Source organism: Castanea sativa, chromosome 2 (assembly GCF_040712315.1).
Source record: "Castanea sativa cultivar Marrone di Chiusa Pesio chromosome 2, ASM4071231v1".
NCBI classification, from domain to species: domain Eukaryota; kingdom Viridiplantae; phylum Streptophyta; class Magnoliopsida; order Fagales; family Fagaceae; genus Castanea; species Castanea sativa.
In genome coordinates, this window is record NC_134014.1 from 3,755,131 (window position 1) to 3,779,404 (window position 24,274).

At 32.1% G+C, this 24,274-nt stretch overlaps 2 protein-coding genes across 2 annotated transcripts; both read left to right on the forward strand.

Moving 5' to 3' along the window:
- The first annotated feature begins 6,251 nt into the window (after positions 1-6,251).
- Positions 6,252-7,647, forward strand: LOC142623683 (putative membrane-associated kinase regulator 1). The gene has a single exon (XM_075797128.1). It carries the CDS (start codon positions 6,323-6,325, stop codon positions 7,364-7,366), a length of 1,044 nt encoding a protein of 347 aa, XP_075653243.1. The 5' UTR covers positions 6,252-6,322; the 3' UTR covers positions 7,367-7,647.
- Positions 7,648-23,079: 15,432 nt separating this feature from the next.
- Positions 23,080-24,074, forward strand: LOC142626041 (uncharacterized). The gene has a single exon (XM_075799810.1). The coding sequence runs from the start codon at positions 23,151-23,153 to the stop codon at positions 23,856-23,858; it is 708 nt and encodes a 235-aa protein (XP_075655925.1). The 5' UTR covers positions 23,080-23,150; the 3' UTR covers positions 23,859-24,074.
- The last annotated feature ends 200 nt before the right edge of the window (positions 24,075-24,274 follow it).

The window sequence follows — 24,274 nt, forward strand, 5'->3', positions numbered from 1 at the left end:
AATCCAATATCAAATTAAACAATGCAAACTTGCATTGAACATAATATTAGATTGCATAATATATCCTCAACTCGGATCCAAAGAGCAAGAAACATAGAATTAGGATAACTCTGATTCAATACAGACAAATCTAGTATTTTACTAAGCTATAGTCCAAGTCCATGTGCAAAAAGAAAGCCTAAAACTAGTAAGCAGTTTATTTATTGTTATATTTAGGTTAAGTTTACTGGATGAATTCACATTGCGCCTTTACCCTTGGTGAATAATTTCTGATAGGTTTGATAATTTATGCTGATCAGTATTAATAATTGAGGATCGTTCATTTTATTCTATATCAATGACGAACTATGCTTAATTAAGCTTATCAACGAAGCAAATTTCTTGTTTAAAATTTTTTATATTCCTATTAAATTATAAGTTTAAACTTGTTTATGAATTACTTGATTAACTTGTTTGTTATAATATATATTATAAATTATGACTAAAATTTGTATCTCTTCACAAATTCTGTGTTTACAAATTAGATTCACCAAACTTGTTAAAATGTATATTATATATATATATATTATTTCAAAATGAACTATTTATATTAGTAATAAATAACAAATAATACTTTAATACCTTATCAATTCATTTTACAAACTTAACCCTATCAAGTCTTTATATATATAAATAAATTCATACTCACGGAGTGTTTTTTTCCACTTCATGATGAATACATTATTTTGAATTTAGCTTATTTAGTAGTTGAGCCTAAGTCTGTACTTGAGCCTGACTCTTTTGTTACATAAATGAATATAAACAAATTTTTTTATCTAATCAAATCCAAATTGTTCATAAAAGAGTTTAATGTTGGATTGTCTGGCCAAATAGCCCACAATATGGATGTTGAATTGTGTGGTTAAATAATTCACAATGTGTATGTGTGTAATTCTCAAAAGAAATTACCTTACACAATATTGTATATGAGATGATTATCTATACTACTATTTAAGGGCTTTCCCTGTATGAAGCATAATTTTTTTATTCTAAAATACCCCTACATCTCTATGTTTAAGTAGAGACAAAATTAAAGGACAATCCGGTGAAAATACAATCCTAACTTACACTAAAACATTGTCTAAAAAATAAGGCCACTCTCCTATTGATTTTCAAATTTATTTATCCACTTATAAATTAGATTCTCAAAATAAAAATTATATATATAGTAAAAAACATAGATTTTTTTTTTTTGCTACTACCACTAAAAAAAAAAAAAACCTCATCCCACGCGAGAAGCGCATTAATAAAATTGTTTGAATAATGGAATTGCATGTTTTGGCCATGATTGACTATGTGAGGTTTGACATGGTCAAATATGCAGTTGAGTTATTAATAAATGTTAAAGACTTTAACGTTCATGTCTTAATTTGTAGGAACTAAAATGAACATTGACAACTTTTGTGGGTCTTTAAATATCCCACTTGATATCTCTACATAAGATAACCACCCAAAAAAATCCTGAGTGAAAAAAACCACTGGACCCCAAAAACTATTTCACTCTTATCCCTACATGTAAATACACTTTGTAGATATTTACTCTCTTAGCTAGTGTTTTAGTTGAATAAGAGTTCTATTTCAATTTGAGTTATATTTCAATTTTTGCTTCATTTAATTCATTCACAACCTGCCAAGAATTATTTGCTGTCCAAATTGTCAAGATACTAGATGTTATAACTTCCAAATTTCTACTTTTACTTTTCTGCATATTAGTTCTAACACGAAAAGTGGCTATAACTTTGTTAATCCATCAAAAAGAAATCCTATAAATATTATAAATGACAACCTTCATGCATGAAGTAATGACTTTTAAGTTTTAAGTTACCACTAAACCAACTTACCAAAATCCCTGCTATTTGTAGATTGATTGGATCTAATATATATGCAATTTCAATCTCTTATAATTCTTTTTCTGGTTTTTCTTTATAAAATCTGTTTCAAATACCCTTTTCATAATTAAATTCACTAAACCTATTGATAATATTTTCTTCTTTCTCTTTGGTCTTTAGTCTTTACTACCTTAAGGCAAGGCCTTTAATCTCCATATGAACTTCTTTTTCTGATCTTGGCTTTTCGAAGCCTCGAACTTCTTGATCGCATGATTAGCTACTTCGATGTATTTAAGGTACAAAAGATTAATCATATAATAATTATTGTCACGAAATTAACGATAAGATTGCAGCAGTAAAGATACATGTATAGTTCGAAGTCCAATGCTAGTTCGTTGCCTGACAGTAAATAAATTTCTTAACACTATGTTTGTTTCAACAATGATATTTTCTAGAAAATGAGTCATTTTTTAAGAATCATTTTATAGAAAACTATCTCATTTTTCAATATTTGGTAGCAACTTTAAATGAGTTGAAAACAAACTTCTAACTTCCCTTATTTAGTTTGCTATGAGATAAAGTTGTTTTCCAAAAAAATTTAATGGAAAACAATCTCTAAAAATAAGTCATACTTTTTATGTTGACCAAAGATAGTTTCCTTTTGACTCATCTTTTTTTATGCTACCAAACACTGGAAAATAAGAAAAACTATCTCATATAATTTTAGGAAAGTTTTGATACAATTTTTATGAAAAAAAGAAAAAGTTGTCAACACATTAATTGTTTTTTTTCTTTTTCCATAAATTTTTTTTTAAATGGATTATTAACCATTACCCTAAAGACATCAGTTAGCAATTTCCATAATCTATAATGCTGTTCTTCTTGGGATTATTATCAAGTCTTGAGATTTTTTTTTTTTTTTTTTTTGAGAAACCATCAAGTCTTGAGAATCTAATCTCACTTGTAATTCGATAACAGTCCAACCTAATGAATAATAGTATAATATGTATTAATATTTAAGTCGATGCTTCTCTCTCACGTGAAGTCTGTTTAATTTCCTCGAGACTGAGATAGTTGGTATCAATATTTTAAACGCTTAATTAATGCTACAGACCCTAAATTGATATAAATTCCATGTTAATATCAAACTGCTACATAAAGATAATACATAAAATGTTCCTTCTTATCAAAGCATCTAATTAGTTAATGCTGCGGATCCACCGGTGTAAGCATCTGCAATTTTTTTTTTTTTTTGGGTGCATGTGAAAAATATTAAAGATCCGTTTGGATACCGTTTATTTTACTGAAAACTGAAAATACTGTAGCAAAATAATTTTTAAATATGTGAATAGTGCTGGACCCATTTTTAATGAAAATTTTGTTGAAAAAAGAGGTTTGTGAGTCTCGTGAACAGTGCACAGGACCCACTAAATAGTGCATAATCACAGAAAAACTAACTTCTCAAAAAAAAAAAAAAATGTGAATAGCAGAAACATAGGGACATGGACATGTATCCAAACGGATACTAAGCACCTTTGTTAATCCATTTGATTTTATATAAGGATTCTGTTAATTGGTGTCTTTAGGATAATTATTAACAAACTTTTAAAGGAAAATTTTGACACGAATTTTATGAAAAATATAAAAAGCTGTTAAAATATTAATAATTTTTTTTCTTTTTCTATAAAAAATTTCTAAAATGATTTATTAACAAGTTTTATAATAGAATAAGTCTTGTGCCACTTAAAGTGGCACAACAAATGCTACAACTCGCCTATGAGGCGAGTTGTGGTTGGTGGAGGGCTGGTGGTGGGCCCATGAAGGTTTATTTCTCTACCAATCATAACTCGCCAGGTGATGAGTTGAGGCATTTGTTATTCTACTTTATGTGGCACCTCTTTATAATAATTGAAGGGAATAATTGAAGGGAAAAGAAAAAGAACAATCCAAAAGACATTGTAAAAGTTAATAAAAAGGAAACAAGTCACGTTGACCCACTACATGAATGCAATATAATAACACAAGTCACCACTCACAAACAACTAATCATCATAAAATTCACATCTTTTAGGGCCTAAACAGCTGTGTTTAATGGGTCTAAAGTCTAAACTTACTAAAAGAATGTAAAAAAAAAAAAAATAGTCACATTTCAGATCGAAACAAGTGTGATATGAGTCAGCAGTCAGCACACATTGCTCACACTATAATTAGTAATTTACAGCAACCTTTGGTTTGGTGTCCCAATTACCCCCCCCCCCCCCCCCCCAAAAAAAAAAAAAAAACGAAACCAACGAAGAGATACCTTTATAAAAATATCAATACTCAACCTTTTCTGAGAGTTCATCAAACCCATGAAGATCTAAACCCCACATTTCACGATTAAGGCACGTGACACCTAACCATGTGTAAATCACAAACACATGACTGATCACACAAATAACACAGGAGGGGGTATACGAAGGCAGTGAAAGAGACGTTTCGAACTCACCCATGTGATTCCATCAGAACCCCTAGATCCACCAATTTCCAACACCCAGCTATTTTAACGTGAAAAAGGTGAAGTGTAAAAATTAATTAAGAAAACACAAACCCACCACTTGCCTAATTAATCACCACGGAAACCGGTGGCCCGTTCCTTCCACGCCCAACCTCTTGTGCGCATGGACCACCAACAAAGTAACTTTTGTTTTTCCACCACAACGTGGGTATATTTGTTGTCGTGTTGTGTCGACTTTTGAATATATAGGCTAATACGTATATAAGAGTTTCAGTTTGCTCAATTTATAAAGTTTTTGATAGTTGTATAAAAGATCTGGAGTTTATTCTCTACCTACGCTAAAAACTGATTGGTATCTTAGTCTGGTGATAAATAGTTCTTATCAGGAGTAAACGTCATAGGTTGAAACTCTTTCAAATTTTTTTTTTAAAAAAAAAGGTTAATATGAATATGACACATTTATTAATCGTGTCATGATTAGTTGACTCTAACACGACCTGTTTTTTAAATAAGTTGTACAACAATACACAATTCGCTTAACTTATTTAATAAATGAGTCATGTTATGGTCAATCCATGACCTAATATGAGTACACGACTGGTTTGATAAATTTTGAAAAGTAAATTGGGAAATTTGAAATTTAGTTAAATGGGTCAAATGAGTTAAAAAATGAGCTTCATGTGTCAAACTTGGAATGGCTTGTTTATTTAACCTATCTATTAGTATAGATATGAATTTGATACAAATTCATTAAACATAAACCTTAACCTATTGAGTTATGTTAGATATTGTCACGCTACCTAATTTTTTTTTTTTTGGGTTTCATTAAGGGCACGTTTGATAGACTGTAATAAATATTGTAATGTAATAGATATTCCTATAACATAACTATTCAATTGTTTGGTTATGTTTTTATTATAATGAATAGTTATTCCTTATGAATAGCTATTCTTTAAAATGAGGAATAATTATTTCTTATCAAAAGTACTGAATATCTATTTCTTCACCTTATGTAATAACATTTTAAATTTTTTTTTCTAAAAAGTCATTAGTTGCCACATCTTCAAAATGAAAGAAAATAAATTTTCCTTGTTGTTAATTATTAACTCTATTTTGAACACCCTAAAATAAGTGTATTTGAGAAAATTTGACTTAAAAATGATTTAATTACACATTATTTTTATACTCTACTAAATTGTGGATGCATATTCAGGATTTTATTCATAAATGGTCACCAAACTAATGAATAGTAATACTTTTCACATTCCAACTTAATGTATTTCTTGTAATACTTATTTCTATTCTTATGTAATAATCATTTTAGTATACCAAACGTGCCCTAACTTTTCAAAACCACCAATAATGTGGCTCGATTATATTATTGAATTCAACAGTATTATTATTTACCCAATAATGTTGAATTCAATAATATAGTTGAGCCACATTTACATGGAGTCAAACTACACTTAACCTAATAAAGTCTTAGATTTTAATGAACTTTTGTTAGTTTTTAATGCGGGGAAGCTTTTAAAGCCTCCTTCAAAAGCCAATTCTTTTGAGTACCAGACCATTTATTGGATGTAAATAGTCCTACAGTTGGGAATGCATGCTTACCAAACATTCACTAGATACATAATTAAACGAAAGAAAATTCAAAATTTCCCTTAGCATGGCCCAAATTACTTATTGAAAATTTTAAAGTTTAAAGTTTAGGAATAATTGAGGTCAAAACAAGTTTCGGAATAATAAGTTTAGCAACACAACTTTTATTATGATAGGTAGATCATAAAAGTAGCATTAGTACAGGTAAAAACGAAAAGACCCAAACAAAAAAAAAAAGTGTGGGTCAATTTACCTCTCAAAACCATTATAAGAAGTACACATTCGAGTCCCTTCCAAACTTTGCTCTCAAATCTATCTCTCTCAACACTCTAGACAGATGATGTAGCAATCAACAATGGGGAGGAGAACAGAGAGACCCTCCAAATCTCACACACTACCACCTTCACCATCCCACTCATTCTCATCCTCTTCCTCCTCAGACTTCGAGTTCACCATCTCTCTCTCCCCACGCAAATCCTCCACCACTCTCTGCCCAGCCGACGAGCTCTTCTACAAAGGCCAACTCTTACCTCTCCACCTCTCTCCTCGCCTCTCCATGGTCCGTACTCTCCTCTTAGCTTCCTCAAGCACCTCTTCCTCCTCAGACACCACCACCACAGCCTCTCGTGACTCCACAGGTAGCTCCAACGACTCTCACTCTTCCTTCAACAGCGACCTCTTATTACTGGCCGAGTGTGACTCATCGAGACCCAGCTCAGTCACCGAAGACGACGAGTTCAAACGCCTTCACAACCCTAATAACACCCAGATCAAGAAACCCAAGTATTTCTCATTGTCAAGATTCTCATCTGTGTTCAAAAAAGATCCAAAGTCGACACGTGACCCAGATAATAATGTATCCGGTTCATCAGTGAAAAGAATGAGCTCCACAGCCAAAGAGGTTATACGAAAGTATATGAAGAAAGTGAAGCCTCTGTATGAAAAACTCTCCCAAAAACAACAACAGCAACAACAACAACAACAACAACTACAACAAAAAATGGGAGGAGGAGGAGGACTTGTTACGACGAGTTCTACAATGGCGAGAACTGTGTCTTTGTTAGCTGCGAAAGAACACGGTGATAAGATCAGTACGAGGAAAGAAAGTGTTAGTGGATTAATCTCTCAATCTTTTTCGGGGAATTTGAGGTACCCACGTAGGAAAAGCTGTGTTTCGAGCTGCCCATCTTCGATGAGGTCCTCACCGAGCCATTCGGGTGTGCTTAGTCGAACCGGGTTCATGGGTACGAGTACAACAGGTACGAGTAGGGTTGGTGGAGGAATGTATAACAGCGACACGTCGTCGATGGAGGAGTTACAGAGTGCAATTCAAGGTGCAATTGCTCATTGCAAGAACTCCATGATTCAGAACAAGACCATGGTCAGTAATGAGATTTGAAATTTGAGATATGAATCAAAAATTAACTGATTATATTTAGCAGTAATTTTTAGTTTCCTAAGATTTTTTTTTTTTTTGAATCTAGCTTTGTGTGCTGTCACTTTGGTTGCTATTATGTCAATGACTATAAAGGTTAAGAAAAAGTATTTGACCTTTTTTTTTTTTTTTTTCCCTTCCTAACGTGAAGTAAAAAGCTGCATGTGATGTGATTTGTGTAACATTCGTATTGTATGATCAATGTATTAATGAGAAAATCTAGCTTGAAATCCAAGCCTTTGGAACTTGAAATCCTTTTTAGATTTGATTCCAGTTTTTGATAACAACATTTCAACTTTTCATCGGTTCCTCTCTTTTTTGTTACGTTTAAACATTTGCTTTTACGCCATAGTTATGTACATTTTGTCGTTTTTCTGAAACGTAAACCTGCTTGCCTAAATGGCTTACACGAGGTGTTTTTTAGCTGTCACTACTTTCAAGATGACTTTGTTATTATGTTGATAATTCATAGAGTACTACTATGTATTTTGTTTTACTCGTTGATGTGGATTTTGAATTCCTGACTTTGTAATAAAAAGAAAGAAGAAGTATTTTGTTTTCCGTGGAATCATCCATGTGCTTATGAAGCTTCAGTCAGCTTTCCCCATCGGATAAGACGGCAAAACATGTTCTTTATTGAATGAGGGCAGTGCCATGAAGTTTCATATACGACATTATTCAAATTTTCAATTATGGGTAATAAATATTTTTAGAATTTCAACGCTCTTTGTTGAACGCGTGAAGACACACCGACAATTTTTCTAGTAATTATCATTTTCCTATGAGATTAATTCATGTTTGACTGTGTAAAATTCAAATAAATTTTCATATGATATTATAGATCTGGATCCACAAATATAATTACCTAATAAGTACTATTCGTACGGTCAATGGTTGTTAAAGGGTGGAACTGGTTTTATTTGTTTCGGATAATATTAGGGTTATTGCTGATAACATGTAGCAAAATAATTTTTAAATGTGTGAATAGTAACGTGAGATTTAGTTTTAGGGTCTGTTTGGATAGAACTTATTGCTGAAAACTGAAAATTGAAAACTGAAAACACTGTAGCAAAATAATTTTTAAATGTGTGAATAGTATCGTGGGACCCATTTTTAATGAAAAAGTGGTTAAAAAGTGATATTTATGGGTCCCATGAACAGTGCAGGATGCACTGTTTACGCAAAAAGTCCAAATTCATGGCTGTGAACAGTACATAACAGTACATCAACAGTGAAAACTGTCTCCTGCTCTCCTCTGAAATGCGTGAAGCAGGAAAAAAAAAAAAAAAAAAGAAGAAAACTTGAAAACGCAAAACTCAGACGTGGAAACGTGAATCCAAACACTCACTTAAAGTTATATTTGCATTTTTTCATATTTGTTGATCCCGTAAACAGTGCTCATGACTCACTAAAAAAAATGCAGCCGCACTTTAACTCTCAAAGCGCGCTTTCCAAACTCACACTTAACTGGAAAGAAAAAAAAACAGTGAGCACTATCAATTTTATTTGCTTGTTCTTTTGGAAAATTTATCAAAAAATATTAAATATCACACTTGGACCACATTCTTTTCTTGATAGAAAATCCATATGATTGTATCCATAGCATAGGCTAGATGATGTCAATTCTTGCTAGCGAGCACAACCTTCCTTGGAGCAATTACATTTTTCGTAGTTAGTTTTCTTTTCTATAAGTGAGTAAAAGTATTGGGTCCTCAAGTCTAATCTCACAAATGAGAGTGGAATGCCATTAGAGCATATTGGGTTTCTGTGTATTTTTTTCCTTGGTATATTTTAAGTAGAATGGGGATTCGAACTTTGATTGTGTTGTTTAAACAACTATTTTCGTTGTTTATATAACACAACACGTATAACTATAATATTTTTTCATTCATACGTATTGTGACTCAATACTTAAACAACGTTAGTATAAAAACATTACCAAATGGTTCCTAAAGATTTAAAACCACAAAATTCTCATATATGCTATTGTTTGAACTTTGAAGTATTTCAGATTTTGGAAATGAGGATTCAAACTATTGATATGCCCATTTCAAACACAAAATGGTAGCAATTGATATTGAGCTTAAAGATTTAAAACCACAAAATTCTCACACATGCTCTTGTTTGAACTTTGAAGTATCTCAGATTATGGAAATGAGGATTCAAACTCTTGATATGTCCATTTCAGACACAAAATGGTAGCAATTGATATTGAGCTTAAAGATTTAAAACCACAAAATTCTCACACATGCTCTTGTATGAACTTTGAAGCATCTCAGATTCTCAATTCTAATTATAACCGAATGGATGTATATCATAATAAATGTATATATAGATGCTACAAACACCTAAATTCACACTTAATTTTATAACATATTTGAGAACTAACTTATGATTAGACATTACCTTAAAAAAACTTATAATTAGATATTTAAATTACATTATTTATATATGGGACCAGAATTTGATAAAAAGTGGAATTATTGTGTATTGAAATTAGGTGCGGAATTTTGGCATGTTCCTTAGGTTTTCCAAACAAATAAACATAGTAGACATATGCATGATTGTACGGTCTTATGATTTGTGAGACGTGAACTTCACGCGCAATTTGGATGCATGAATTTGGAAAATGACAATTATTGGTGAAGAAGGAAAGAGAGAAGAGATAGCGATTGGGGGGTACTAGTACGGCCAAGTGCATGATTGTATGAAGCAATCGGGACCATACATTTGTATTTGTTCTCTTGCTGCTCCCTTTTAAATTGGCTAACGTCGGTTCAAAAAATCAGAATGGGTAGTAATAGCATCCACATCCGTGAATGCATAATTTTTGACTATTTTGTAGAAAAAACATGTTTTGTTTTTTTATACATTTATTTTTATAAAACATCTATATTAATTTGTCTATTCTACACATTTAATAAAATATTTATTTTTGACTCAATACCCAGCCACCATCAACGATCAGAGTAGTGGTAATCCTCAAGCGGCGATCAAACAACAAGATCAAATAACCCACCAATTAAACAACGACATCAAACAACAACAACAACGATCTTTCAACTCTAACCCACTCAAGGACTCGGCCACTGATTCACCGATCTTCCACAACAGCAATCACAACAACAATGACACCTCTTTCTCCGCTGGAGATGATGCGTTCGCGTCGCAGCCAGTCTCAGAGATCTACGCCGATGAAGCGATCGATGAGGACATCGATGGAGGGTTTCTTGGATCGGACAGTTTGATTTCGCCCTCTCTGATGGAGATGGAGCCTAAGGAAGGCTTTGCTCTCAAGGAAGGGAGGAGGAGGCTGGACTGAGGGATCGGGGAGAGAGGTCAGAGTAGAAGTTGAAAATGAGAGAGTGAGGTGAGGAGAGAGAAACAAATAATAAATTAATAGATGACAAACTACAGTAACCGTGTATATTTACACATTTTTACACATTTACACCTACTGATGTGGGTGTTTTTTTGCTCAAAAATGTGTAAAATTTGTATTTTTTTTTCTATTTTAGAAGACTATAGATGGGCTGATGTGGTTGCTCTAACAAACCGTAGACACCAAAGTTTTTGTTTTTGGTTTTTGTTTTTTTTTTATTGAGAAACTAGTCTCCAGAGTGATGAGATTTTAGAATCTAACTTGTTTTTTTTCAGTGGTTCCAAAAGATGGAGAAATTATAAGCTATTCGTGGTAAACAAATCATAGTCACTAAAGTTTTTCTTTTTTGAGAAACTAGTCACCACAATGATCTGGAGGTTTTAGAATCTACCTCGTTTTTACTCAGTGGTCCCAAGAGATGAAGAAATTATAAGGTTTTCGTTGTGGACAAATCATAGTCACCAGAGTTTTCAATTTTTGAGAAACTAGTCACCTAAGTGATCTAGAGATTTTAGAATCTAACTCGTTTTTCTTAGTGGTCCCAAGAGATGGAGAAATTATAAAGTCTTGGTGGTGGACAAGTGACGTAGTTCACTATTCCACTAAAAGATGGTGAACTTGTTTTTAGAATCTAACTTGTTTTTTTCAGTGGTTCCAAAAGATGGAGAAATTATAAGATCTTCGTGGTAAACAAATCATAGTCACTAGAGTTTTTCATTTTTGAGAAACTAGTCATCACAATGATCTGGAGATTTTAGAATCTAACTCATTTTTCCTCAATGGTCCCAAGAGATGAAGAAATTATAAGGTTTTCGTTGTGGACAAATCATAGTCACCAAAGTTTTCCTTTTTTGAGAAACTAGTCACCTGAGTGATCTAGAGATTTTAGAATCTAACTCGTTTTTCTTAGTGGTCCCAAGAGATGGAGAAATTATAAAGTCTTGGTGGTGGACAAGTGACGTAGTTCACCATTTCACTAAAAGATTTCTACCTGTTTAAAATTGCTGAGTTAGAAAAAAAAAAATTTAACCAATGAGAATTTTTTAGTGAAGTAGTGAACCATGTCATTTGTTTACGATGAGGACCTTATAATTTCTCAAAGAGATGATAGAGAGACTAAAAGATTCTAATACCATATAAAAATTCACAACCTCTATCCGAATCATTAATCACATATGTCATATAAGATAATAATTTTTCGGACCTACAATGCCTATGGAGGACATCAATATCATTTTTGCGTTCTTGGCTTGCACTTCAGTAAAAATGCAGTATTGAAATTGAAAATGAAATTTTTTGATAAAAAATATATATTTTGAAAGTGAATTTTAGCCACGTCTTCAATGGAAGTTTATTTATTTATTATTATTATTTTTATCATGTGGTTTGGGATTTTATTAGTACTGTAGAATAATCATACGCTTATATATCTTTTGTCTGTCTATAATATGCATTATATGCTTGTGTCCTTGGCAGTGATTGCTTGGGTTGAATGTCACTTTAAACTTATCATTATACTGTTGCTCTTGTAAAGCTGGCACTACAATCTAACATTATGCGATTACCACAGGTCCACAGCTAGTGCATTGTGTATCATGGACCAGTAGTTTAGCTTTGACAAGTGGCACACTAGCACTTGCTTTAGAATGTATACAGTATACATTTTGCTGTCGTTTCTCAAAAGCAATAAAGAAAGACCAAAAATGATTCGTAAAAATGACATTGGGTTAGAAGTATCATTTAGTTACCCAACAGAGTGGTTCATCAAAAAAACAGTTACCCAACAGAGTGCAGACTAAAGAATAGCTTCTGTTTACCCTAAAAAACTTACTGTTTTCTAGAAAGTTTCACCAATCAAACCTCTGTATACAACTTTTTTTTTTTATCACAACTATTGATATCCTCTCATGTGATCGGTGCATGATAAAAAGGGTAAGGTTGAGTTTTTTTTTTTTTTCTTTTTAATGCAGTTGATCAATATTTTTTTAAGGAATTGCACAACATTCAATTAATGAGATATTTATTTATTTCCTTTTGTTACTTCCTAATAGGGTGGGACTTGCTTGATTCATCTTTAACGAGTGCAATAAAACACCTAATTAATATGTTTTTAATAAAAATTGTATTAATTAATAGTGAACTTGATAAGAATGATGTTACTCCAATCATAGCACACTAAGTAATCAATTGTGAAAAAAAAAAAGAACAATGTTGTCTATTAAATATTTTTTATGTATTTGCTGATCAATAAGGATAACTCAACTCTTTGTGCTTATGATGTCTTGTGACATAAATAAGATTCATTTTGCAAATATAATATGCAGAGCACATAAGCATGTGAAGTTCTTTGTTACCAGTCAATTAAAAACAATACTTATCTGCTGTCCCAAGATTGTGTTTAGCATGTATCTTTTCAATTCATGCACTGTGAAGTACATCTGTAATCGTCACTCATCATTTTGATGTGTTTTTGTGGCTTTCTTGCAACATATAGGTGTAAAGTGAAAAATGTGTTTTGTGTAAGATTAAAGATGTGAAGTTTTAAGCTTAATCAAGGCCAAATCTGTTATATAACTCTTGTTCAAGTTCATTAAATTTAATCTTACTTAAGGTGCAAATTTCAATCCTTATTTGTACTGTACTGCAAGTCTTATATTGACTATGTGAAAGTTTAGGATATTAGCTTAATATAAGTACCCTCAAATTGATCAATTGTAATATATAAAGTTTAATAGTAAATATGCAACCACAAAGGGTTTTTCGTTAAAAGACATAGACATTTCTTTTACAACTTGTGTGAGTCCTTGTGTGAGTCTCAGCATGCTGTGAGTAAGTGGTCTCTTGAGATTCCTCCTCCGCTTAGAGGGAGCATTTTAAGCAAATCATAGTACTCAAATTACTGTAGGATGGTTTGAAATGAAGCGAACAAATATCAGAGAAAATTACATTTTACTACCTTAAATTATACCTCAAATTACACTTTACATCCTAAACTTTTAAAATGCACGGTTAGCATCCTAAACTATAACCCATGTGACACTTTGCATCCCATCGTCAGTTGAGCTGTTAACTTGAACAGAAAAGCTTGGCACCACATGAAAAGACACAGTTGCCCCTCTTCCTTAATAACAAATGAGATAAAACGCTTTATCACCCTAAACTATGCTCCTAATTAGTGATTATACTTTACACCCTGAAGTTTAGTTTTCTAATAAGGTGCAAAGTGTAACACAAGTTATAATTTAGGGTTCTAACTTCTAATCATGTATTTTGAAAGTTTAGAGTGCAAAATGTAATTTAGGGTGATAAAATTCAATTATCCCCAAATTTTAAAGTGTTGTACATTAATTTTAGCAAAAATATGAGAGAGAAGAGGTGGATAATATTTGAAGAAAATAATTTTTCTGAAGTAACTAACTCAGCGCCATGTAATTTCTTCTACTCACATAAACATTAAACATAAACGTGGATGACATGACACTAATACAATAATAACTAAGGGTCCAAACATAATAATTAAGGGTCTGTTTGATAATGTTGTTCTAGTAATATTGTTTAAGTATTGTGGAAATACGTATGAGTAAAAAAGTATTGTGAAAATATATGTTGTGTTGTTTAAATAATTAAAACTATTATTTAATCAACACAATCAAACATGTCCTTAGATTTTTGGTGGGAGAAGAGAATCATTTGTGACAGGTACTGATACACAAATACAAAAAAGGGAAATTGCCAAGCAAATATTTTGCTTCCTTTTGGGATAAGAGGGATTGGCATTTGATTGAGAATTTGGGCCCGCGGTTCTTGAAAATGAAAGCTGATTTAGCCTATCGTTTGGATTGCACTTAAATGATTTGAGCCCCTTTGGCATTTTTCAGTGGGTCATGTATACTGTTTGTAGGACTCGTAAGTACTTTATTAAAAAAAAAAATTTAAAACTAAGTCCCATAGTACTATTCATACATTTAAAAATTATTTTGCTATAGTATTTTCAGTTTTCAACAATAAATGGTATCCAAACAGACCCGTTCATATAAAAAAAAAAAAATTGAAATCTCTCTTATCTCACCCTCTTTGTCTTTGTGGATCAAAAAAGTGGTTCCACACATGGTGTTAGAGACAGGTCACATGCCATGACACTCCCCAGTTATATACATATTGACGTGGTCCTTTCTTCACTATTGGGGTTTTTTTTTTTTTTTTTTTACGTGCTTTTGAGTACATTTGTTAAAGCTTAAAAGCTCTCTAAATAATATTCTCCAAATCACATGCCTCTATTAAATGATTAATCTCTGCTGACTGTTGGGTCAATTTTAATCTGAGGAAATAATTCACCTATACAGTTCAAGTAATCAATTCTAATCAATGTGTCCTTTAGAACAAAAAAGCTCGATTGAATTAAAGGAGGAGAGAAGAGATGAGGGAAAGGTGGTCAGAGACTCTAAAAGGAAACGGCTAAAACCATTATCAATTTAAATGTAAAAACACACAAACTCTGTCTTCAATAATATGATATAAATAAATGTTTTAATTATTTTGTTTTTGTGACCAATAATATATCAGATTGTAAAGTTGATATAAAATTGTAGCATGATAGTATCTTGGAGAAAATGGGCATTTGCTCCTTTTGTCAAAAATTTTCAGCAAAATACCTCATATCTAAAACTATTTAGAAAAATACTCCTGTTTTGAAATTCGATTTTCTAAAAATCGAGTTTTAATTTAAAACTCAATTTTTGGACAATCGAGTTATAGCGAACTGAAAATTAAAAATAAAAAAAAAAAAATTCTAGAACTTGAGTTCCATTTAAGGTACTCAAGCTCCATGAACTCGAGTTCCATGTGAAGTACTTGAGTTCATGGAAGTGATGGAACTCGAGTTCCTTAAAAAAATTCAAGTGGAACTCGAGTAATTTATATGCTACTAGAGTTCATGGAACTTGAGTTCCAAAAAAAAAAAAAAATTAAGTGCTCGTTCGCTATAACTCAATGTTCCAAAAAATCGAGTTTCAAAACAGGAGTATTTCTCTAATTAGTTTCAGACATGAGGTATTTTGCTGGATATTAAAAAAAAGGGCAAAAGCCCATTTTGGCCATAGTATCCCTAACATCACTCAAACTCAAAATTGCTTCTTCACTCACTTCCCCCCGCCTCCTTCGGTCCTTCCATTATTTACCTTCATGGTTCAAATCTAATGATTAGGTGGAAAACGAAAGGGTAGAGGGAAAAGAAAAAAGAAGATGAGACGGTGGAATGTTATGAATTTACGCTATTAAAAAGTTTGGAATTACTAAAGCAAAAAACAAAAAGAGAAATTACAAAAGCAAGAAAAAAAAATCACAAAAAAGGAAGAAGGTTGATGATACACCCCCATATAAGTCCATAACCAACTTAATTTCGGCTAAAGGAAACGTAATTTTCAAAACCAATTCAATCAAATCTAATCAAGTTCATGTTGCTCCCTAGCCACTTGTCAACTCTTTTAACTCTTTGTTTTTTTTGCTGAATAATCACTTGTCAACTCTTGATGCAACGATGAAGAAGTTACACAAAGGACTTAAAAGACCAAACATAATAAATCTGATAGGCCATTGATAGTAATTCAAAGTGGGCAAGCTTGGCATAATTTTGGTCCTTTAGCATCCATTAGCTTTCGAAAGTGCAACCCCAGGTAGATGCTAGTCTATAAGATAGGCGAATTGCTGTGATGAGCTACTCAAGGTTTGTGTCAAGATGTCTTGTATTGTCTCCCTTTGGTACATTTTATCAGTAATTCTCCATAATCATAATGTAACATGATGTGCAGGAGCAGTATTGCATAATGCTTTATGTTGTCCTTTGCCTTGGATCATATTCATATGCATTATTCTTGTGGTATTGCATTCTACAACTTTTTGTTTGGCAATAATAGGTCAAAGAGAGATGGAAAGAATGGTTAAATTGTGCAAAGCAATTAATAATTATGGGATGTATTGTATACTAGATCACATTCATTGCGAATGATAGTAAATACATTTATCTTGATGTTTTAAAAAAATCTTACAAATATGGAGCATTTATTTGAGATCCGTTTATTTTGCTAAAATTGAAATTTTTTTTACTGAAAGTATTGTAAATAAAAGTAAAAGTTAGCTAAAATAGTACAGTGGTATCTATGAATAGTACCAAAAAGTGCAATGAGATCTATGAATAATAGCAAAAATAAGTTGAATAGTAAAATAAGTTGGCAAAAATAATTCATGCCAAACGCACACAAAATATAATAATAATCCAGAAAACCCAAAATGGAATTTGATTTTATGTTCATGCTGATGGTTAAGAGATCATCTAAAGACATAAATAAGTGTTATAATTTTTTTTTTTTGGTATTGAAACAGTGTTATAAGACATATGTCTCACGCATTAACTATTGAAATTAATAAATAGGATAACTAAGCTCGATCATTTCATGGTAATTAAACTATTTATCTAATTCTGTTATTATGGTCACAAAGATTATGCTCATTTACCCATTGTTATTAATACCATTTCGGACCCCGTTTCGGTTTGTCCAGTGGAATGGAATATTTCGGTACCGGCCAATTTCGGCGTACCGTTTTAAGGTGTTTCGGGTTCCTAAAAATTAAATTATATATATTCTTGTAAAACATAAAATTGTCAATTCTAATAAATAAATAACTAAATTTCAAATAATACAAATCATTTAGTCTTAACTCTTAAGTCTTAAATATCAATATAACATCACACAATAAGAAAATTTACAAGACAATAACTAAACATCAAATAATACAAAATATTTAGTCTTAACTTTTATGTCTTAAACCTCAATACAACATCAAACAATAAAAAGATTTATAACAAGTCATTACTCATTACATAAGCCCATAATAATTAATAACTAATAAGCCAACAAAATTTATAACATAATATTAGCCATCAAAATATATATATATATATATATATATATATATATATTTTTTTTTTTTTTTCCATAGGCCAAATCATGTACCGGCCGGAATTCACATCTCGGCCAGAATTGGCCGGAATGGACCGGAATGGCCGGAATGGACCGGAATGGCCCGAAATCTGGCCCGAGGTGGAACGTTGGGTATCCTGGTACTGGTTTGCATACCGGAACGAAAAATTTCGGCCGTTCCAGCCGGAACGAAACGAAATCAATAACAATGCATTTACCAAAGAAATATATTTGTCTTCTGCCTCTCATTTTTATAATACTGATCACGTAATTAATAATGGTATAATATATGATTTATTTACAAAATGAAAAACAGAATTGATAACTAGAGTTTAAAGCAAATTGCCCTGCTCGAAAGCAACTTAAAAATAATAATAAAAAGGACTAATTGGAGTATTTCAAAGCAATTCAAATATATATTTTTTTGCTGAATCAAAGCAATTCAAATGTAGTATATTAATACATTGCTTCTATATAGTACTAAAATCAACTTTGGGATATGCTACAAGGAACCAAAAAAACACACGAAAAGGGATTTGACAGTGCTCTTGGATTTTTGAGAAGACTATTTTATTTCTCTGCTCTCCCAAGAAGCTGGCCCTTCTCCATGGGCCAATCCAGTTCATCGTCAATCACCTCCTGCTTACCAATAAGCCTTGACCCATAAATTTAGGTTTTGCAATAAATTAATTTATTCTCATTGAAAAAGAGACTTTTGATCAAATTCTATCTACACTAATTTTTATTTTTATTTTTTTTAAATTGAAAAGAGGCTTATGGCTAGATACTATCTGCACTAGGTTGTAACCCACGTGCGTATGCACACTGCACAGACACATTGAACAATCACTATTGATAAAAAGAAAAAAATTGAAGAATTTAGTAAATATTTGTTTGGATTTTGTATATTACCATCAACAATTCTTGTTGTTGCCATCATGCCTACAAGTGGAACTTTGAAAGAAAATTATGGTAATAAATGTTTTGAATTGACACAAGTATTAAACGTTCAAGATTTGTTTATTTAAGTTTATTTCGATCGCAGGTCAAATTCAAACTCATTATTAACCTAGATTATATATTTAAGGTTGACTTATTTTCTTTTTGAACTAGATTAATCTTGTTCACAAACTACTAGAGTAACTTATTCTTTCTCCATTTATAATATACACTGCAACTAATTATGTTTACCACTTCATAATTCTATATTATTAATTAATAATTAAACTATAGTTGACATTATTAATTAATAAGATATAATGATTTTGGTTTATGAACTTATAACAATTAGATTCACCAATATTGTATTGTTTATATATATATATATATATATATATATATATATATATATATATATATAACTTATAACTTCTAAATAGTTGTATATGCAGGCGTGCGCACACACAAACACATATAACATTTTCATTTAATAAATAGATTGCACACATTCATAGTATTATTATATAGAAACATAATAAATTCAAATTGAATCTTTTTATATATTTTAAGTTTTTTTTTTTTTTAGAATACTAAGTATTTTTAACACACACACACAGGAAGAGGGGAGAAGATTTTTTTTTTTAAGGAATTTGAATGTAAACATAATTGACACACAATTAAAGTATAATTTGAAGGATACTTTGTATGAAATCGGGATATATAGAAAGTATAGAGATACTTGATATAATAATAAGATATACTTTTATATACTTGGTATTATATATAAATCGAGTCTCATATTCATAAACTTGTTCACAATCACATTGTCAAATTTGAAGTTGAATTTAATAGTCTAACTTAAACCCAAGCTTGATTTGACTCGTTTGCTAAATAAACAAACAACAAGTTTAAATAGCTCAATTCATATATAATTCTAAAGATAATAAACATTGCAAAAGAAATCTCACTGTTTAGATTAGGGTAAAACTTAGGTATAATTTCTTAAGTGTTGTACTTTAGTTTTCCAAATTGGATTCAACAATCTGTTTCTATTGACTATTAAATCACATGCTTGAATTTAATTATTGTTGAAAAATATAATTTTAGTTGCACTGCATTAGTTGATGCAAACATGTGATTGAATTTAATTAGGAAACCTAAATAACACTGCCTAAGTAACTAAACCAATGTTTTGCTATTACTTTAGAACGCAACAACTCATATAGTGATAATCTCTCTCTCTCTCTCTCTCTCTCTCTCTCTCTCTCATATAAAGAAGAAAAGACAGCTTATAAAAAAGAAGAAGAAAAAAATATAACTTAATAGAGTAGTAGACAGCCCAACCACTGTCCTGAATGTTAAGACCTATATCTACAAATCAAATTCAAACCTCACCTTTTAGTAGATTAATATCATAGTTATCACTAACTTAAAGGGCTGAAAATGCTAAACTAATAAGCAGAAGCAATTATGATTCTGTACCTTTAGTTTAGACCATCAAGTTGATTCAATCAACTTTCTACACTTCTGCTCGAATATGGTCACCCCCAACATACTCAATTGACAAAAAGTTGGTCATGGTCAAAACACACACCTCTCTCTCTCTTGTCAAACAGCTACTGCACATAGATAGCATATAAAACCCAAGTGATCATGTTACCAGCTTGGCATTGCATGAAACCAGACTGAACTCTCTCCATCTCTTTAAATTAATAGAATGGCCTATGGTCCCCCACTCTTGTACAGTTTAGCCACATTGCTATGCCTTGGAGTCTTTCCAGGGTCACTTGCTACCTCTTAAATTGTGCACAGTGCTCCAGTTCAGCTTTCGTCTTTTTTAAATGCTCAAAACACCAAAATTTGTGGTCCACTTTCTCCTAAAAGTAACAGAATGAACTGATCAGAAGGTACTAAAAAGTTCTTGTCTCTCAACAGTCGAAACTAATTTATCATGTGGATGGTACTAATTGTCTTCAATTCTTTTGGGTCCCATTTGCTTAATTTCAGAGCCCAAAATGCTAAGGCATTGATGACACACCTTATGACTTATTTGTAATTGGATCTTGAAGTCATCCCTAAAGAATTCTCGATGTAATTACTTGATGTGTGTGATACCTTTCTCAATAGCAAAAAAATAATAAATAAAAAAGACTTTAATTCCATTCCCCTTGGTTTTAGAAATGCTACAAATTCTTCATATTGATTGAAAATTTATTAGCTACTTTGCTCCATTTAATAGATCCAAAGAATTAACTTCTTTTTACTTAATTAATGTTCTGGCTATCAAGCCTAGTTTTGAGTTCTATTCTTCTCTCACTAAACAAATTATTTATTTTCAAACTAAAAACTTGCATACTTTTTGAAATGCAGAAACCCGTGCCAGCAAAGTAAAAGTAAATTGCTTTGGTATGATGATCATAAATACTATCACTTTGTTACAAATATGCATTTTATCACATTGTGTACTTTGGTAAGCCCTTCTTCATAAGGTTGTTTCTAGGGAAGTAGGATTAGGCTTTGTATAATTGTATTATTGCAGAGATTTGTGGTAGGCTTGTCTAGGAAGTGCTTGCTTTTCATATTCTTCATGTGATCATGATGTTTACTCATCAATGTAGGTTATTATATTTTGTAAGCCTATAATTTTGTGTTAAGTTTTTTGTTTTTTTAATAAAAAAATCAGGGTGCAACTTACATGGATTAAGCCTAACTCTCTTTCTTGGTCTTAAGAATGAGCTACATGATGAGGAGCTAATCCTCTCCTTTTATAAATTTATCTAAACCATGATGAAGACAGAAAGATTATTACTCCCAAAGTTGTTAATACAGCTCTCATGCCTCAGCTATTTGAAAGGATTAGCTGATCAATCAGAAGGTTGTCTTAGCCTAACTTGTGTATTACATGTTCAATTTTGTTTTCTAGTCAGATTGTTAATCTCCAACATTATTGTCTCCCTTCAATTATAGAACACTGGAGGGACCAGAACGCCCGGGATAATGTGCTAATAAAGAATCAAATTACAACCCATATATAATAATCAAAAGATTAACTCTATGTTCATTAGCTGTCTAGACTTAATTAGAGCTACCAAATCTTTATGGAAGCTTTTCAAGAAACTAACATGATATCTACCACTTGTAAACTTTCTCAAATGACATGAAAACCCATCCCCATTGGGGAACACACACACATATGTACCTACAATTATAAGGCTATTCCAAAGGGCAACTTGGTTATTAATGGTATGCTTTATATTTCATTGATTCAGTTCTCACATGGCAAGAAATTACTCTCATGTGACCACATGCTAGGAACTCCTCCCATGTTATAATCCCTCCCTCCTTGCAGGGGAGTCAAACTAACAAAGCTGATCTATTTGACTAATGCAAATTGAATAATAAACTGCCACTAAGCTAGAAGATAGCCTGATTTAAATATTGGTCACCCTATTATCCCTCCCTGTCTGTAAATCTCAAATGTAGCAGTGTTTTCAATTACAAGAAAAAAAGATACCCAATTAATGCAATCAATTTAATGTGAGAGACCCTGTTCAAGTCAGGACAAAATAAATCAAGGCAACCTGTATTAACTATTACTGATTCAGTCATCTGCATGACATATTCATGTTGTGTTTTTTTACTTTTCCTACCCTAATCAGTAAGAGCCAGGTGTGTCATTTACACTTTACATGTTTTAGACCATAGAAACAAGAAAGTTCATGCACCACGACAACATCATAATACCATCTTATCTTTTTCTTTTTTTCTTTTTATTTTTCATTATAATATACGTATTATACTTCTCCAAAATGACTTTAGGTCACATGATATTTTCTAGTGTTATTAACGAAGACGTCTATGATTCAAATCTCTCTCTCCCTTTTAAAATAAAGCAGTGTTTATTGCACTCAGTGTGCGCAAAACTGCAAATACACTAGAATCATGACTTTTAAGTCATGTTTTCAATGTATTTTTGCAGTGTGTGTAAAACACACTATGAGCACTAATTTTTTTTACCTTTAAAATAATGTATTATACTTCTCCCTTCCCTGCCATAAATTAGGAAAAATTTCCTTTTTTCTACTTCTTCTCTTGGTAAGAAAAACAAGAATAAGAAAAAGAGAACAGACTGTTTAGAATCGTATACAGAACAATGGTAATTAAAATCCTTTTTTGTCTTTAGTTCCCATAGTGTCCATGTGCTGTTCCTATATTCTAAACACTACCTTAGCTCACTTGTTTCGCCTTAACCAGACCACTTAATTTTTTTATAATCTCACCGTCCAAAATTTTACTACAACAACAAAACAAAGAGATTAAACAAAAAAATAGAAAAGCAGTAAAGCATCTTGTTCGCTTTATAAATCACATATCTCACAAACCTGATCAAACTACTAGCTAGCCAACTACACAACCTTATTCCCTATTCCCTGATCCAAAAACAACCAAGATGGTCTCCCTAGAAACTGTTCAAACTAACTCTAGATCCATTGAGCCAACTTCAAGTCCCAGGATTTCTTTCTCTGCAGAGTTTCTGGATGAGAAAAACTTCATCTCCATTAGCCCAAACTCTCTGCAGGTTGAAAAAGGTGAAGGCATGGAGATAGAGAAAGCAAGAAATGGAGACTTTGAATTCCTCTCAAGCAATGCAAGTAGCCATCCAATGTTAACTGCTGATGAGCTTTTCTTTGAAGGGAAGCTCCTTCCATTTTGGCAAATGCAGCATTCAGAAAAGCTCAACAAGATCAGTCTCAAAGCAAAAGACGAAGAGGAAGAAGAGGTGAGCAAGGAGGAGAGTACTAGGGTAAATTGGTTTGTTGATGATGACCCATCACCAAGGCCACCTAAGTGCACTGTTTTATGGAAAGAGCTATTAAGGTTGAAGAAGCAACGCGCTTCTTCTTTATCGCCATCTTCTTCTTCCTCATCGTCATCATCTTCAGCTTGCTCCCTTGCTGATGTAGCTACAAAAGATGAAGGGAAGGGAGGGTCAGGGAATAGAGAGAAGCATGTGAAGAGGATAAAGAAAGGGTTGGAGAGGACAAGGTCAGCTAGTATTAGAATAAGGCCTATGATCAATGTCCCAATTTGCACACAAATGAAGAACAGTGCACTGCCACCTTTGTTTCCACTAAGGAAGGGAAGATTAGAGAGGTGAGGATGAGAAAGTGGTAGCTGAAGTTCCATCTGATCTCTGCAGAGTTGTCATATATGTTCATCAGTCTCATTTCTTTCTATTTTATTATAAATTTTTCTCTGTTTTTGTGTTTAGATTAATGTTAATTATGGTGAGTTATTGTGGATCTGAAGAATGACAATGTAAATGCTGACCTTTTCTTTTTGTTCGATTATATTAATCAAGTAATTTTAGTTGCATTTCTTATTGCATCGCCTAGAAGCACATTTTTCTGTCTCAAATATAAGAAGTGGGAAATCATGATAGATGCTGTGCAGGTCTGTGAAATGGTGGGTCTCACATGGAGACATATCAAACTGTGTACTTTATTTTGGTAAGGGTCTGAAGGCCATATAAGGATCGAGTGTTGTCCTTTATGAATTGTGAAATGGAATTGA